Below are 16980 nucleotides of genomic sequence, written 5' to 3' on the forward strand. Positions count from 1 at the left end.
TGTTATACTGGCTTTCAGTACTAAGTATAAGATTGCCATGCAATTAACAGGTATATCAAAGGGAGTGATTAGGATACCATTGTAGATACTTTTTTGCAGGACTGTATGAAATACAGGAATAACGACAGGGTAGGGGATTGTCTTTAATTATAGCAGCCTCTATGCTTTGCATAGTGACTTACACAGAGTAAAGACTCAGTAAATATCTGTTGACTTGATTTTTATTTATTTTTTTATATATATGTATATCTGACCCTTAGTAGAAGTGAGCCAGGTAAAAAATAAAACCAAGTTCTTGATCCATGTCCACTCATCTCAAGGAAGGAAAATGAGATGTCTGGTCGGTAGTGCTTCATAAAGCCCAACTTGTGAAAATCAAAGAGTATAAGAAAATTGTCAAGAGAAAAGGGACCAGAAAAGAAGAAAGCAGAAGGGTGAGTGTAGCACAGATTAGAGGGGTGGATGTGAGCAACAGGTACTTTGGAGAAACTAGTAAGAGACATAAAATAAAGTAGTTTTGCATCATGGTGTGGAGGGAGAAAAATCTGTTAGTCATCAATGGTCTTGGAAATGTTTGAGCTTCAGTGTTGAAAGCCACTCATCTTTGCTTCCTGTATTTTTTGAAGAAAGGCTGTAAAAGGATAATAGATTATGAGCTGTTTATATAAAGAAGCTGTATGTACACTAATGCTAACTATATTATAAAAGCCATCTTTGTGTTCATTCAATAAACAGATATGAAAAAATTATAGGAAATATCCCCTTACTCTAAGGGGAAAAGATAGAATTACAAAATGACTGGTGAATCTTAAAAGAGAAAAATGAGTATTTGTATATAGCTGAAATGTAGACATTATGAAATGTGTAGTGTCACACACACCTTTTTTTAGGAATTTGACTTTTGACTCTTAAAGATCTATTGGGTTTTTGACTCCCAGTCATAGCACAGGTACCCATACTCATGGTTCCTCTTTAGTGATAAAATGCCCTTTACCCACAGGGGAGTATTATGCCGTAGGAATGGGATTCAGTTTCGCAGTATGATTCAGGAAGTAATTAACCAAAACTGTGGCATTTTCTCCTTCGCTATTTGGATCTAAAATTGGAATCTTTAAAAATAGTCCTTTGTGGGGATAGTTAAGAGCATCTTTATAAGTTTTAATAAAATATAAAGTGATGTAATTACCATGACTGTTTCTCATGGGAGAGCCTATTCAAATATTGTAATAGTGTCTAAAGCTTTTACTAAGCTTTTAAAAAATTGAGATACAATTCATGTACCACAAAATTCACCCCTTTAAAGTATACAGTTCACTGGCATTTATTCACAGGATTGTGCAACTGTCACCACTCACCAGTCCCAGAACATTTTCATCACCCCATAAAGAAACCCTGTACCTAGTAGCAGTCATTCCTCATCCCCTGCCCAGTCCTTGGAAACTACTCATCTACTTTTTGTCTCTGGATTTGCCTTTTCTAGACATTTTGTGTAAATAGACTCATATAACATGTGGCCTTTTGTGTGTGATTACTGAGCCTTTTTAATGATGATTTTAGCATTTTCTTTATTTTGAGACAGAGTCTTGCTCTATCGCCAGGGCTAGAGTTGCCATGGCGTCAGCCTAGCTCACAGCAACCTCAAACTCCTGGGCTCAAGGGATCCTCCCGCCTCAGCATCCCGAGTAGCTGGGACTATAGGCAAGTACCACCAGGCCCAGCTAACTTTGTCTGTTTTTAGTAGAGATGGGGTCTTGCTCTTGCTCAGGCTGGTCACAAACTCCTGAGCACAAGTGATCCTCCCACCTCAGCCTCCCACAGTGCTAGGATTGCAGACATGAGCCACTGCGCCTGGCCTATTTTAGCATTTCCAATGTCTGTTCACTTTTAAAAATAAATGCATAATGCCTCTATGAGGTAGACAGGAATTTTGTTCCATAGTTGCATTGTCAGATTTATTATGTCTTCAGGACCTCAACTTACTGTAGGATGAGGGAAAGAGGTCCTGAGGTGGCAGGGTAGAAGTTTGGAAAATTAGAATTAAAGGAAAAAAAGGACATGATGATATATGAAAAAATAATTCAGTCTTGTGCATTTTCTAGAACCATGAATATTAATATTAAGCTTTATTGAATTGCCTTTGTAATTAAATATTCCAACTAATGTTTAAGAAATTAAAATTTGAAGATGAGTTGTTGAGGATTCAGTATTTATAGGCTGAATCCCATTTCAGCAACGTTGAAAGGATGTCAGAATTGTGCTCTTGATTATTCCAAACTCTTTAAATGGGAGGCTGTTACTACACTGTGCAAAGGGATATAATAAATTTAAGCAGTTAATAGGTGTCTTTTGCCTTTGCAGCAATTAACTTGAGTAGTGGACTTTTATATAATGGAAATGTAAAGCATTCATTCTTGACAGTTGTATGAATATCTGAAATTAATGGTTAATATTAGTAAAAGTATACCATTTTTCTGTAGATTTTTATACATTAGGTTTTTTGTTTCTAAATAAGATCTTGTGCTTTTGGAATGCAAATTTGTGCCATTTTCACAATCGAATTTGTAGTTATAGCTCTATAGATAAGTTAAGTAGAATAACAAATCACACAGTAGGCTATCTTGGTGGCCACCATGGCCTATACCATTTCCTGGCACAAAGAAAGTTAGTTTTGGCTAAATTATTCTTTGATTCCTATACGGCCTTTTGCCCTGATGAGCTATGCTGATCTATGAGTTGTCAAGAAAGACTTCTTTTGCCTGGAAGCAGGCATAAATGGTCTGCCCCATGCTTCTTTCCCTTAAGTCCCATACTTCATTCTCCTTGTCTTTGTTGATGGTTCTTTCCTCAACAGTAAGAGTCTCTTGGTCCTTCTATAATACCATTCCTAAGGGAAGTAAGTTCTAATAGGGGCAAATTACAGAAAAGGAAAACAAAATGGAAGATATCCTCAGGTTAATAAAACTCTTGCCCCTAATTAGCTCTTGAAATTGAATCTTTGTCTCCTTAGAAGCTCCATCCTCATGTTGAATGGCTGGCTTAACCATGTCCTTGGAATCCCTTTTCCATTTTATCCTTTCCTTACATTGAATTTTCCTGCTAAGTTGAGGTGGAGGAAGTGGGGACAGAGAAAGAGTCATATATATATTGAGGTGAGGAGGAAAGCCTTGGGTAACCCGTGAGAAGAGTATTACCCGCTACCAGAAGTCTGGGGAGGAATTTTTATTTGTGTGTATATATTGGTGTTTTAATGTATATGTGTGTGTATGATTATGAATTGCTGTATGTAAACCAAGGTTGGCTAAGAATTTGTTGATTCAGAAAATAATTTAAAATGCTTTAGCCATTTACCTGTTAAATAAGATTTAAGATCTCAAAGTACATAGAAGCACTTCATAGTTTGTAGCTTTTATATGTCTAAGCACTTCACAATCAACAAGCTTTTTTAATGATAATTTTTAAAAACTAAAAGCCCTGTTATACCTTATTTTGTAAACTTATATCATCAAGAATGTTTAGCTTTGTATAGGTAGTAGATGCAATTACTGTTCACATTGTTTTACATTACTGAAATGATAATGCCTATTTGGATATTATTTGTGTATATTTTCTCTTTCAGCTGAATTTATTGTATACATATCTGCTTAGGAAGTTGGAATGGTTTATGAGAAATATGTGGACGTGTGTATAATTTATTGAATCTTAGAGAAGAAAGGAATCTTGAAGGCTTTTCCTGTCCTGGTTTCCTACCTTATTAACTCATCCTTAACTAACTCTTCACATTTGGCTCTTATAATTGCAGCTTTAATGTAGCTATTGAAAGAGAATGAACTACTCTTTCTAGGCATCCCATGCTATTTCTAAATAGCTGTTTGAAATTTCTACCTTAAATCTCTCTCACTCTGTTAACTCAAGCTTTTATTGTAGTTTTGTTTCTCTAGAGCTAGTCCCTCTTTTATAACAATGCTGTAGGGTTTTGAAGACCGATTGATTGATCAAGGGTCTATTACATTTCATTTATCCTGAACAAACCCAGTTTTTGTTGACTTGCTGGTCATGTTACAGGATTTCCTTATCCCGATCACCTAATGGACATGTTTTAATTCCTTGACTTTCAAATGACTAGAATGCCAATAAAGAATACATCTTGACTTAATACACCTGTACATATACATACATGTAGTACACATTTTTAATATATATGTAACTGAAACAGAGATTTCATTAGATAACATATTCTGCTCTTTTTAACTTTTAAAACATTCTGGTGTTACTATTAAAATGATTTTATCACTTCCTGATGGGTTTCAGTGTGTAGTTTGGAAAACACTGTTCTGATTTGTTCAGCTACAGAACTGAAATAGATTCCAGAAGCTGGATGTTAGAATAATGGTTGCTAAAACAGGTTTTACCTTTATCACCTCAAAGAGAATATTCTGATGGTGGTTATTAAGTAAAATTTAATAGGCTTATCAAGTTTTTGGTAATGAATGCACTAAAACTAAAATATATGCAACTTTTATTTTCGTCCTTAGGTGGCGACAGACAAGGTTGCCGAAAAGCTGAGTTCTACTCTCTCATGGGTGAAGAACACAGTATCGCATACAGTCAGTCAGATGGCCAGTCAGGTGGCAAGTCCATCTGCTTCATTACATACCACGTCCTCGTCTACCACACTGTCAACACCAGCCCTTTCACCATCTTCCCCATCACAGTTGAGTCCAGATGACTTAGAACTCCTGGCTAAGCTGGAGGAACAAAATAGGTGAGTGAGGTTGCTTGGCATTTCTTTCTCTAATTATGATACAAACCCCACCATTCATATTTACTCATATTAAGAATGTTTATTTTCTAGTTTTTGGCTCTTTGTCAAAATTACTTAATAAAAGTATTCAAGTCTTTTTTGGGGGAGGTTGGTCTTAAAACAGACTAAAATTTTCTTCCAGCTCAAATAGCTTTAGAGATTTGTTTTCTTAATATAGCAAATTCCCTAAATCTTTCTTGAATTTTATCAATTTTTTAAAGCAAATAAAACTACCATTTTAATTTTAAACTCTCTAAATAGTTCCCTTTGGTTAAAGCATAAGATAATACAATTCAGTATAGATGTCTGATTTGTAGTTTTAGAGTGGGAAATCTTTTCATAAATTTATGCATGGAAGGCAAAATATCCTTTTCTCATAATGAGCATGAAATAGAATAGTTGTCTACTCTGCTTCAGGAAGGCATACTGTGGACCTTGTGTGGCTTTTCACTGTGTTATTGTCAGGAGCTCTTTAGGGCATTATCTGCGAAAATACATAAGGAAGAGCACCTTTTTGTGTTCAGTCAGGGTGTATAATGCTACTGGCTTTAAGGGTAATAACAAAAATAACTTTTTAACAGCCCCTTTTAAGTATAATTGCCATAATAAACTACATATACTTAAAACATACAATTTGATATTTGTGACTCATGTATACACCTGTGAAATTCACACCAAAATGAAGAAAATGAACATTTCCATTATTCCCGTGCCTGTCCCCAAGCTGCTACTATAGATTAATTTGCATTTTCTAGAATTTTATGTTACTGTGGTTTATTTAAATCTGTTATCTTATTTTCTACTGTTGTTTCCTTTAATTTTTATCTTCTTTTGACTTTATTGAATATTTTTATGATTCTGTTATATCTTCTCTGTTGATTTATAAGCTGTAGCTCTCTTATTTTAGTGGCTGTGTTAAGATTCATAGTTAAGATCTTTAACTTATCATGGTCTTGCCTTTGAGGGACATCATACCACTTCATGTATAGCATAAGAACCTTAGAATAGTACACTTGCATTTCTTCTCTTAAGTTCTTTTTGCTAGTTTTGTCATACATTTTACTTTCATATGTGTTATAAACCCCAGTATTTTAATGATGTTTTGTTGCTTTGTCTCTTGCATAGTTTTTTTTTTTTTTTTTTAAGACAGAGTTTCACTGTGTTGCCCGGGCTAGAGTGCCGTGGCATCAGCCTAGCTCACAGTAACCTCAAACTCCTGGGCTCAAGCGATCCTTCTGCCTCAGCCTCCCGAGTGGCTGGGCCTACAGGCATGCACCACCACACCTGGCTAATTTTTTTCTACATATTTTTAGTTGTCCAGCTAATTTCTTTCTTTTTTAGTAGAGATGGGATCTCGCTCTTGCTCAGGCTGGTCTTGAACTCCTGATCTCAAGCGATCCTCCCGCCTCAGCCTCCCAGAGTGCTAGGCTTATAGGCATGAGCACTGCGGCCAGCCTATAATAAATAACTGTTAATGGCCTTGTCTGGTAATTCTAACATTTGAGTCAATACTGGTTTGCTTTTGATTGATTGATTTTTTTTTTTCCTCGCATTATTGGTTATATCTTTCTGTTTCTTTGCTTGCCTGATAATTTTTGATTGGATGCCTGACATTGTGAATTTTACCTTGCTGTGTTTGACTATTTTCCTATAAATATTCTTGAGTTTTATTCTGGTATGCGGTTACATTAGGAAGGAGTTTGCTCCAGAGTAGTACACAGCCTAAGACTATCATTCCTCCCTACTGAGGCAATATCTTTTTGTGTACTCTACCCAATTTACCTTGAAACAGTAGGTTTTCCAGTCTGGCTGGTGCACACAGGTACTATTCCTGGCCCTGTATGAATGTTGGCCAAGGTTACATCTAATCTTTCTCTGGCCTTGAGTACATGAATGTACTGATCAGTTCCCTGATGAATACTTGATGTGATCCTCTGCTAACCTCTGACAGTCTCTGTGTAGTTCTTTCCTCTCTGGTACTCTGACTTGGAACTCTAGCCACCTTGGTCTAACTGCAGTTCAGTACCTGAAATGTGGCTTGTCTGACTTGCAGGGACCCTCAGTTCCATCTCCTCAATTTAGGGAGTATGCCAGGCTCTGAATTTTCCCTACCTGTGCCACGGCCTGGAAACTCTCACAAGGTGGGCAAGATGGCAATCATAGAGTCTACCTCATTTATTTCCTGAGTCTCAGGAATTGTTCTCCATTGTTGCCTATTGTCCAAAGTCTTGAAAAGCATTATGTTCATACAGTTTCATATATTTTGTCCAATCTTTTTTGGTTGTATCAGGTAAGAGGATAAATATAGTCTCTGTTACTCCATCATGGCAAGAATGAAATAATTTTTTTTATAAAGTTTTACATTTCCTTGGCATGGGGAAGAAGTCTGAATAAAATTACAAAAATTGGTTTATATTATTTGACAATTAGATTTAGAAGTTAATATCATATATAAATATATTCTGAATGTTATCTCTGCTTAGCTTTTACAAAATTTTACTGCTGAGGTAATTGTTGAAATTTTTATCCTCAGACTTGGTGCCTTCCTGTTGACATAGAGACAGAAAACAGAGGAAATTCATGGGAAAAAAGAAATTCATGGGAAACAGAATTTAGGAACTAGGGGTTTTGAGTCGGGGCTAATTGAGCCACATAAAAGAGGAGCTAATATCAGCTCATGCAAATCTGGTGATAGAAAGTGCCGCTTTCTGATGATCATTTCCTAGAATGTCCTTTTAAAGGGTTTTCTTTGGCTCCCAGCACTTGATGGGTAAGGTAGAAAACTGAGTGTGTCCAGGAGGATAACTTTATGAGGGTTTAATGTGTGTATGTATGTTTTCGTTTTAACTGTTTACCCCTTTGCTTACTACATTTGAAAGATTTGAGCAAAACTTTTTGTTAGAAGTTTTGGGAAGACTTTTAACATAATATGTAGATTGGTAAAATTTCTTGGATAAGATGAAATTGGAAGACGATTTTGAACAAAGTGGAGTGTTAGATTGTGTGAAGGCTGTTATGAGCAGATAGGTTCTTAGAGAAAAGAAAATGACAGGGACCATTAAATAGAGCAAAAGGAGGTATTAGATGGAAAAACTGGGGGGATATGAAGTTGGGGCAGGACTAGCAAAGTAAAGCACTTTAGCACTTAGATAGTGCTAAAGGGTATAAAGGTCTTGTAAGTTTTGAATTAGTTCATACATGGATGAAATAGTTTACAGTAAAGATGAGTTTTGGTACTGAGTTTCTAAGTGACCAAGGTTGAATTTTTTTTTTTTGTGGTTGTGATTAACAATTACTGTACAGCTAAAATATACAAAACACTATGTTAAAAATTGTTGTAGGTGAGGTGGCAGATATAATGAACTTACTCCTAAGCAAGTCACAATTTACCCCAGAATACCAAATGTGCTTGACATATATGTTAACAATTAGATAATAACTAGATTTGTTTAAAGATTTTCATAAAAGAGATTTTGACTAGGATCTGAAGAAATAAAGGGAGTGGAAGGTTAAGTCACCCTTTGTTCTTGTGTGGAAGGACGAAAAAATTTGAACTTTTTTGTATTCAAATTTTGAGGCATGTGTATATATATATATTTTTTTAAATCACTAAAATCCAGAATCCATGGGAAGGATTTATGTATAGAGAATGGGTGAACGTAATGACATCTTGTTTTGCCTTAGGAGAACAATCCTGGTGGAAAAACACATCTTTCTGACTTCAATAAAAAATAAAATAAAATGACAGACACTAAGATCTAGCTGTCTTTCTCTTGTTCTGCCCTAGCACCTCACCAGCATATCATATCAAATCTGGAAAAAAATTGTAAGAATAATAATTTAAAATCTCTCTATTTCTGTGGTTTGTAATGTAGACGTGTAAATTACACATCTAAAGTAAAAATTATAAGAAACAACTACTACTTGTAGTGTAACAGAGTAGATGCTTTTATTTAGGATTTATTCTTCCCTTTCCCAAATGTAAGTGAGTCTCTGGTTGTGTTAACTTCCGCAAATGTGGATGAGTCTCTGGTTGTGTTAACTATTCTTTGATTCAGAAAGTATAAAAACAGCAATATTTTAGAAAATCAAAATTTAAGAAACGTAAAAATATCAAATTTCATAAAGAAACTCTTTTTTTATGGTTTTACTGTAGCTGTTACTTTTAAAAAATAAAAGCATGTGGCAGTCCCAGAAAGATGTGAAGAAATGGTTTAATGCAATATCAAAGATCTGTTTGATGAAAGTTAATAATTGATGGCTTTAAAGTTGAACTAGGACTGTTTTTCCCCTGTGTGTTAAATATACTTTTCTTTTTCATTTTAAAAATACAAAGACTTTGTCAGAGATGAATATGTGGAGGTAAGTTCAAGTGTAATAGCAATGAATTTTAATTAAGGAGGGAAAAGTTGCTAATTTAAATTTTGAGCAAGCATTATTTGCGTAGCTTAAAAGTTTGGCATTGCAACCATATTTGTTTCCTTTTACTTTCTGTTACTTGAAATCATTTTTTGCTTTGTAGCATATTTTTGGGGCTGAGATATGATAATGAAGAAATGGAAAGGGTTCTTTTAAACTAGTAAATGTATTTTATGATTTTTTAAAAATATAGTAAACAGGAATCTTTGAAATGTTAATTTATATATCTTTTTATCTTACCGGCATCTAGATCTGCATTGTCTAATGTGGTAGCCACTAGCCATATGTGGCATATGAGCACGTGAAATCTGGCTGGTTGACTTGAGATATGCTATATGAGTAAAATATACACCAGATTTTGAAGACTTGATTTGTAAAAAAAAGTACATCTCATTAATTAAAAATTTTTGATTACATGTTAAAATGACATTTCAACTATACTTGATAAAATCTTAAAATCAGTTTCACCTTTTTAAAAAAATGTTTAAATGTGGCTATTAGAACATTTAAAATTACACAGGTGGATTGCTTTATATTTCTGTTAGCTGATCTAGATAACCTAATGTTGATCTTACATTTATACTTTTACCAGCACAGCGTTACCTCAGTTTTCCTAAGGGTGCTCTCCATAAAACATCCAGCAACACTAAGGAAGTGAAAAACTTCCAAGCAAAAAAGAGATTTTCAAGTCTCTATATTAAAGAGTCATGTATTTTTAATCATAGGAAAGGCTCTTAGGTCCTCATTTGAACTCCTTATTCTTTTTCTTTTCATTGAGGATTATTTTAAATTTTTTATCAGTTGTCTGATTTCCTAAAGAATTTGATAACATAATTAAAAGAACTTGTTATACCACCCTATCCGTGGCAACTAGCTTAGCTTCAGCTAGTCTCTTTTAAAAAAATTAAGAAGTCATGGCCGGGCACGGTGGCTCATGCCTGTAATCCTAGCACTCTGGGAGGCCGAGGTGGGCGGATCGTTCTGAGTTCAGGAGTTCGAGACCAGCCTGAGCAAGAGCGAGACCCCGTCTCTACCAAAAAATGGAAAGAAATTAATTGGACAGCTAAAAATATATGTAGAAAAAATTAGCTGGGCATGGTGGCGCATGCCGGTGGTCCCAGCTACTCGAGAGGCCAAGACAGTAGGATTGCTTGAGCCCAGGAGTTTGAGGTTGCTGTGAGCTAGGCTGACGCCACGGCACTCGCCCCAGGCAAGAGAGTGAGACTCTGTCTCAAAAAAATAAAAAAAATAAAAAATTAAGAAGTCAGGCTGGGTGTGGTGGCTCATACCTATAGTCCTAGCACTTTGGAAGGCCAAGGTGCGAGGATCACTTGAGGCCAGGAGTTTGAGACCAGCCTGGGCAATAGTGAGACCTTGTCTCTACAAAACATTTTTTAAAAAAATTAGCTGGGCATAGTGGTGTGCACCTGTAGTCCCCTTTCCTCAGGAAACTGAGGTGGTAGAATCGTTTGACCCCAGGCATTTGAGGCTGCTGCACTCCAGCCTGGATGACAGAGCAAGACCCTGTCTCAAAAAAATGAAATAAAATAAAATTAAGAAGTCTAAGAAGTTGTGTCTGCTAGGCTTGTTTGGAATGTCTATATAAAGTCATCTCTAAACTTGTTAGTTTCTGATCAGAACATTTGGGAGAAGCCTGTGAGCCTTCTCCAAGCCTTCATCTTAAAGAAACAAAGCAAAAGAAAATTCCCTGTTTTTCAAAATTGGAGAGATCCCTGTCATTAGGTACCTCTCTTCTGTGTTATCTGTGAGTTGTTTTCTGTGCCAGTTCCTTGTGTTTTCTCTCCTTTTCCCCCTAACATCAGAGTGGTACTGTATCCTTGTGTATTCTTTTTATTTTCTCCCTTTTTATAGTTTTTCTGTTGCTCTGAAATATGAATTTGTGTTTGATGTTGTTGATAGGAAAGGGCGTGACTCCTCTCCAGCGCCAGCATGTGGTTTTGCTATGGTCTGAATATTTGTTTCCCTCCAAAATTCATGTGTTGAAATCTAATCCCAGATGTGATGGTATTAAGAGGTGGGACCTTTGGGAGGCTTCACCCTCGTGAATGGGATTAGTGTCTTTATAAAAGAGGCTTGAAGGAGGGAGACCTTTTGCCCTTTCTGCTACGTGAGGACACACAGAAGGCATCGCTGTGAGGAACAGGCCCTCACCAGATATCACATCTGCAGATACCTTTATCTTGGACTTCCCAGCCTCCAGAACCGTGAGCAATACATTTCTGTTGTTTATAAATTACCAAGTCAAAGATACTTTGTTAAAACATGTTTGTTGTTACTCATTTTCCTCTCTCTTAGCTGGCAAGTTGCTGTCTTTCTCCCAGCACATTCATATCCATTTCTTTGGCATGATATTATAAGAGATTTTTGAATCTTGTTCACGCATGTTTAAAAAGTGGCTCCCTCTGTAATAAGGCTTTTTCCTTCTAAGTGCTAGTGTATTTAGCTTTCCAGGTGTTTTTCTCATATAGCATTTTTTTCTTCCTTAGCTTCCTTAGATCTTTCCTTAGCTCCTTATAAATGATCTTAGTAGTTTACAAATTACCATCTTGTGTGTTGACCAATTGCTTTGTATCCTGCTTATTTAGTTATAGTATCCATAGGAAAACATTATGCTGAGTACAATAGGATATTCAAAAAGTTTAATATCAGCTGTTTGCAAATAATTTCCAAATTTCTGTTTGTAGTCTTCATCTCCCTTATGAACTTCAAACTTGTCTTTCAACTGCTGTGCTTATTATCTACATGGATGTTCCCTAAGTCCTTCAAACTCCAAATACCCAAAACAGAACTCATTCTTTTTCCTCTCCTCCTTTGTATTTTTTAGTAGTAGTATTGTAGACAGAGAGGCTTTTTCTTTGACGTTTGTCACATGCATGCTGCCATACATAAACTACTCTTTTCTCTCATATGTCCATCATGAAACATGCACTCTGCCATTTTCCTTAGCTAGGTGGTCCCTAGCTAAGAAATAAAGAGGAGAAGGTTTGTTTCTTAGAAGCAAAGATATGGTAAAGATCATCTGTCAAAGATAAGACCTGGACTACTCTCCATGTTGGAATATTTTCTTGTTCTCAACTCATTTCTCAGTCCTATCCATTAGGGAATTGGAAATGCTTTCTCCCTACCAAGTAAGGAGCAAGCTTCTGGAAGCAGCCAATTCTAGACTTTCTTCATCTTTGATATTACTCGAAGTACAACTGATTACTTGGCTTCAGCACCTCCATCTCAGCTCTTGTGTGACTGTAGCCATTTTGAACGGCTTCCCTGAGATCTGGAGCAACTCTAAGAGAAAGAGGTGCCTATTTAGGAGACTGAGGATAGCGTATTCCCCAGTTAATAGAAATACAACCTCTGATGTCTCAGTCTGGCAGCATTCTGGGAGAATGAATAAATCTGAGCCTGTGAATTATTATTATTATTATTATTATTTTTTATTTTTATTTTTTTTGAGGCATGGTCTCCCTTTGTCACCTGGGCTAGAGTGCAGTGACATCATCATAGCTTACTGCAACCTCAAACTCCTGGGCTCAAGCGATCCTTCTGCCTCAGCCTCCTGAGTAGCTGGGTCTACAGGCACATGCCACCACACTCGGCTAATTTTTCTATTTTTTGTAGAGATGGGGTCTTGCTCTTGCTCAGGCTGGTCTCGAACTCCTGGCTTCAAACAGTCCTCCCACCTTGGCTTCCCAAAGTGCTATGATTGCAGCCATGAACCACTGTGATTTTAGAACTACATGTGAATTATTGTATAGCAGTGGCAGATAAGAAATGGCCAGGAGGCCACATAAACCTGTGGGGAATGCCTTTGGTTACAATGTCTAGTATTCCTGCTGGGGCAGTATTCTTGTCCTTTAATCTGATGAATTTCTTATATTAGTCAGAAGGAAATTATGACTAGTTGGGGAGGTGGCATGGGTAGTTTCCCCTTTTTTTGCAATAAATCCATGTATGGCAGTGACCCCTTTGTGATCTGGGAGGAAAATAAGTGAGTAAGTTTTGGATAGACTTTTCAATAGCCTCTGAGTAATATTGTATTAGCATGTTCCAAGTTGCCAGGCTCAAGTCTTTGGAAATTGTTGACTTTTCCGTCTAAGTGCCTCTCCACTGCCATGACAGAATATCTTGATTATACTGAAACTAGGTGAAAACCTGTTTAGAAGCCTTCTTGAGTTGTTTTATCACTACATTTAGCCACAGGGAATAAAAATACTTGATTCTAACTACATATTCTATAAAGGTCCATATATATTCTTAAAGAACATGTAAATTCTTTTCCTGCATGCCATGACTAGATAGTTCACTGGGGAGAGACTTGATAGTATCAATTTAAGTATTATTTTTTCTGCAAAATGTTCTGATTCTCTCAGAAGGACTTATTCATTATAAACATTCTAAAGCTTTTCTTTAGAGAATTCTAAAATTTACTGAAATGACCAAGAAAAGGGAAAAATGAAATAATGTTTATACCTTCCTTCCTTTACGAAATATGCCAAAAATAATCTTTTACAAAGTAATAGTCATGGTTTTTAAAAGTTATGAAGGGCTTATGATAATAAAAGGCAGTAGTTTCTCCTTACCTTATTCTCACTATTCCTACGGCCATTAAACAGAGACATTTTTATAAAACTTTATAAAATTGATGAATAATTTTCAGTCAGAAAAGTGTGTAGTTCTTAAGTGTATAATTTGAGTTTTGACAAGTGTATAACCCACATGCCTATTTGTATAACCCACATGCCTATTAAGATTTAGAAAATTTCTGTCATCTTAGAAAATTCTTGTCATCCCAGAAAATTCCTTTGTGTCTTATCTAGTAGCCCCACCTGCCAAAACTTCTCTTCTGGTTTTTATAACTATAGATACATTTTGCCTTTTCTTTTTTATATAATAGCTTTATTGAGATATTCGTATACCACACAGTTCACCCATTTAAAGTGTACAGTTTAGGTTTTAGTGTATTTATGGAACTATACAATCGTCACTACAGTCAATTTTAGAACATTTTTATCACCCTGAAAAGAAACTGAATATTCTTTGGCAGCCACTTCCCATGAACCCGTGGCTACCCTCACCACTGTATCTAAAATGCAGAAACTAATCTACTTTCTGTATTTTAGATATTTCATATAAATGCAATCATAGAATATATGTCCCTTTGGACTGGCTTCTTTAACTTAGCATAATGTTTTCAAGGTTCATACATATTGTAGCATGTATCAGAGCTTTATTCCTTTTCACAGTTGTATAATATTTCATGATATGGATATACCAAAGTTTATTATCCATTCGTCAGTTGATCAGCATTTGAATTGTTCCATTTTTTGGCTATCATGAATAATGCTACTATGAACATTTGTGTATAAGTTTTTGGTGGGCGTAAGTTTTCATTTCTCTTGGTTATATACCTAGGAGTGGAATTGCTAGGTCATATGGTAATTCTGTATTTAACCATCTGAGAAACCGTCAGGCTATTTTCTGAAGAGGTTGCACCATTTTACATTCCCACCAGCAGTGTAAGACAGTTCCATTGTTTCTATATTCCCAAAAAGACTTGTTATTTGTGTTCTTCTTTTTGTTCTTTTTTTTACTGTTATTTGCATTTATTTTATGTTACATCTATTCCCGTGCCATAAGTTTTTGTTTCTTCAGTTTCTTCTGGGATATCTTTTTCTTCTGTGCAACCTCCTCTTCTGGTTTTGGAAAAATTTGTTCCTTTTCAGTGAGGATCATCTCGATGTGGCAGGGGGAGCTCCTGTATGGATTAATCTGACCATGAGCTCTGTAAGTTTGGCGACGCATCTTGGGTGCTTTGTTCACCTGGATATGCTCAATGACTAGAGAATCCACATCCAAACCCTTAAGTTCAGCATTACTCTCTGCGTTTTTAAGCATGTGCAACAAAAATTCAGCACTCTTTTTGGGCCACCGACCCTGTGTCCAGCCCCACTGTTTGGCCTGGGCACACCTACCAACTCCACCATTGTAATGTCACACTGTTTCTTTAAAGTGACATCTTTCAGATACTTGGTGGCTTTTCGTATATGCATACCCTTGATGGCCTGGGCAGTTTCACGAGTGTGCTTCAAGTGAACACGAAAATTTGAACCTCTTGACTTGCATGATTTTGTGGGGTTTTCTGAGTCAAGTGAATAGCAAACCATTTTCACAGATGACCTCAGGCTGCTTGAGGGGAAGAGGAAGAGCTGTTATTTGTGTTCTTGATTGTAGCCATCTTAGTGGTTGTGAAGTGGTGTCTCATTGTGGTTTTGATTCACATTTCTGTGATGATTAGTGATGTTGAACATCTTCTGAAGTGCTTTTTGGCCATCGTATATCTTCTTTAGAGAAATGTCTATTCACATCTTTTGTCCATTTTTTAAATTGAGTTGTGTATTTATTGATTGACTCATTGATTGGAGACAGGGTCTTGCTCTTGTTGCCTGGGCTAGAGTGCAGTGGTGTCATCATAGTTCATTGCAGCCTCAAACTCCTGGGCTCAAGCAATCCTCCTGCGTCAGCCTCCCGAGTAGCTTGGACTACAGGTGTGTACCACCACACCTGGCTGAGTTTTAAAATTTTTTGTAGAAATGGGTCTTGCTATTGTCCAGGCTGGTCTTGAGCTCTTGGCTTCAAGGGATCCTCTTGCCTCAGCCTCCCAAAGTGCTAGGATTACAGGCGTGAGCCATCGTGCCTGGCCTGTCTTGTTATTGTTGATTATAAGAATTTTTTATATATCCTTGATGCAATTCCCTTATGATTTGTAAATATTTTTCCCCATTCTGTGAATTGTCCTTTTACTTTCTTGATGGTAGCCACTGAAATAGAATATGTTTTAAATTTTGGTGAATTCTAATGTATCTTACTTTTCCTTATGTCACTGTGCTTTTGGTCATATTTAAGAAGGCTTTACCTAACTCAAAGTCATGAAGATTTACTCCTATATTATGCTTGTTCTTGAAGTTCATATAAATGGAATCATATAGTGCATACTTTCTTACACCTGACTTTCATTCAGCCTAATGTCTATATAAGATTCATCCGTGTTGACGCACATATCAGCAGTTTGTTTCTTTTTATTGTTGGGTAGTAGTGCAGTGAATGCACATACCATAATTTGATCATTTATTTTTCTGGACATTTGGGTCGTTTCTGGTTTTGGGCTATTATGAATGAAGTTTCTATGAACTTTCAACTACAAGTCATTTTGGGGCCTATTTTTTCATTTCGCTTGTTGGGACATATGGAAATTTATTTTAACTTTGTAAGGAATTAGCAAATAGCCTTGAAAGTGATTGTACTCTTTTACACTTCTTATATTGATATAAGTTATAATTGCTCCCATCCTAGCCAACATTTGGTATTTTCATTGTAGCCATTCTAATTTGTGTGTAGTGTGGTTTTAACTTACATTTACCTGGTGACTAAAGATGCTGAACGTTTTTCAGATACTTATTGGCCATTTGATTATCCTGTTTTGGAAAGTGTCAGAGTAAGTCTTTTACTCATTTTTAAAAGTGTGGTGTTAGGCCTCTTAATTATTGATTTTAAGAGTTCTTATATTCTGTATATTAATCTTTTGCAAGATGTATGTATTGAGACTTTTTTTCTCAATCTCTATTCTGGCTTGCCTCTTGATTTTTTACAATGGTATCTTTTGAAGAACACAGCTTTTTGTTTTTTGTTTTTTTTGGGGGGAGACAGAGAGTCTCACTCTGTTGCCCCAGCCAGAGTGCAGTGGC

General features: G+C 36.2%; 1 protein-coding gene and 1 pseudogene across 1 annotated transcript in view; one reads left to right on the forward strand and one right to left on the reverse strand.

The window, feature by feature from the left end:
- The first annotated feature begins 1040 nt into the window (after positions 1-1040).
- The window catches only part of EVI5 (ecotropic viral integration site 5), a 174894-nt gene continuing 158954 nt past the window's right edge, over positions 1041-16980 (forward strand). Inside the window, exons 1-2 of the mRNA XM_012661016.1 lie at positions 1041-1052; positions 4533-4762. Of these exons, the coding sequence (XP_012516470.1) occupies positions 1041-1052; positions 4533-4762 (242 nt within the window). The remainder of the gene's footprint in view (positions 1053-4532; positions 4763-16980) is intronic.
- LOC105823807 lies at positions 14858-15402 on the reverse strand (annotated as a pseudogene).

This window comes from Propithecus coquereli, unplaced genomic scaffold (assembly GCF_000956105.1).
Source record: "Propithecus coquereli isolate 6110/MARCELLA unplaced genomic scaffold, Pcoq_1.0 Scaffold7, whole genome shotgun sequence".
Lineage (NCBI taxonomy): Eukaryota > Metazoa > Chordata > Mammalia > Primates > Indriidae > Propithecus > Propithecus coquereli.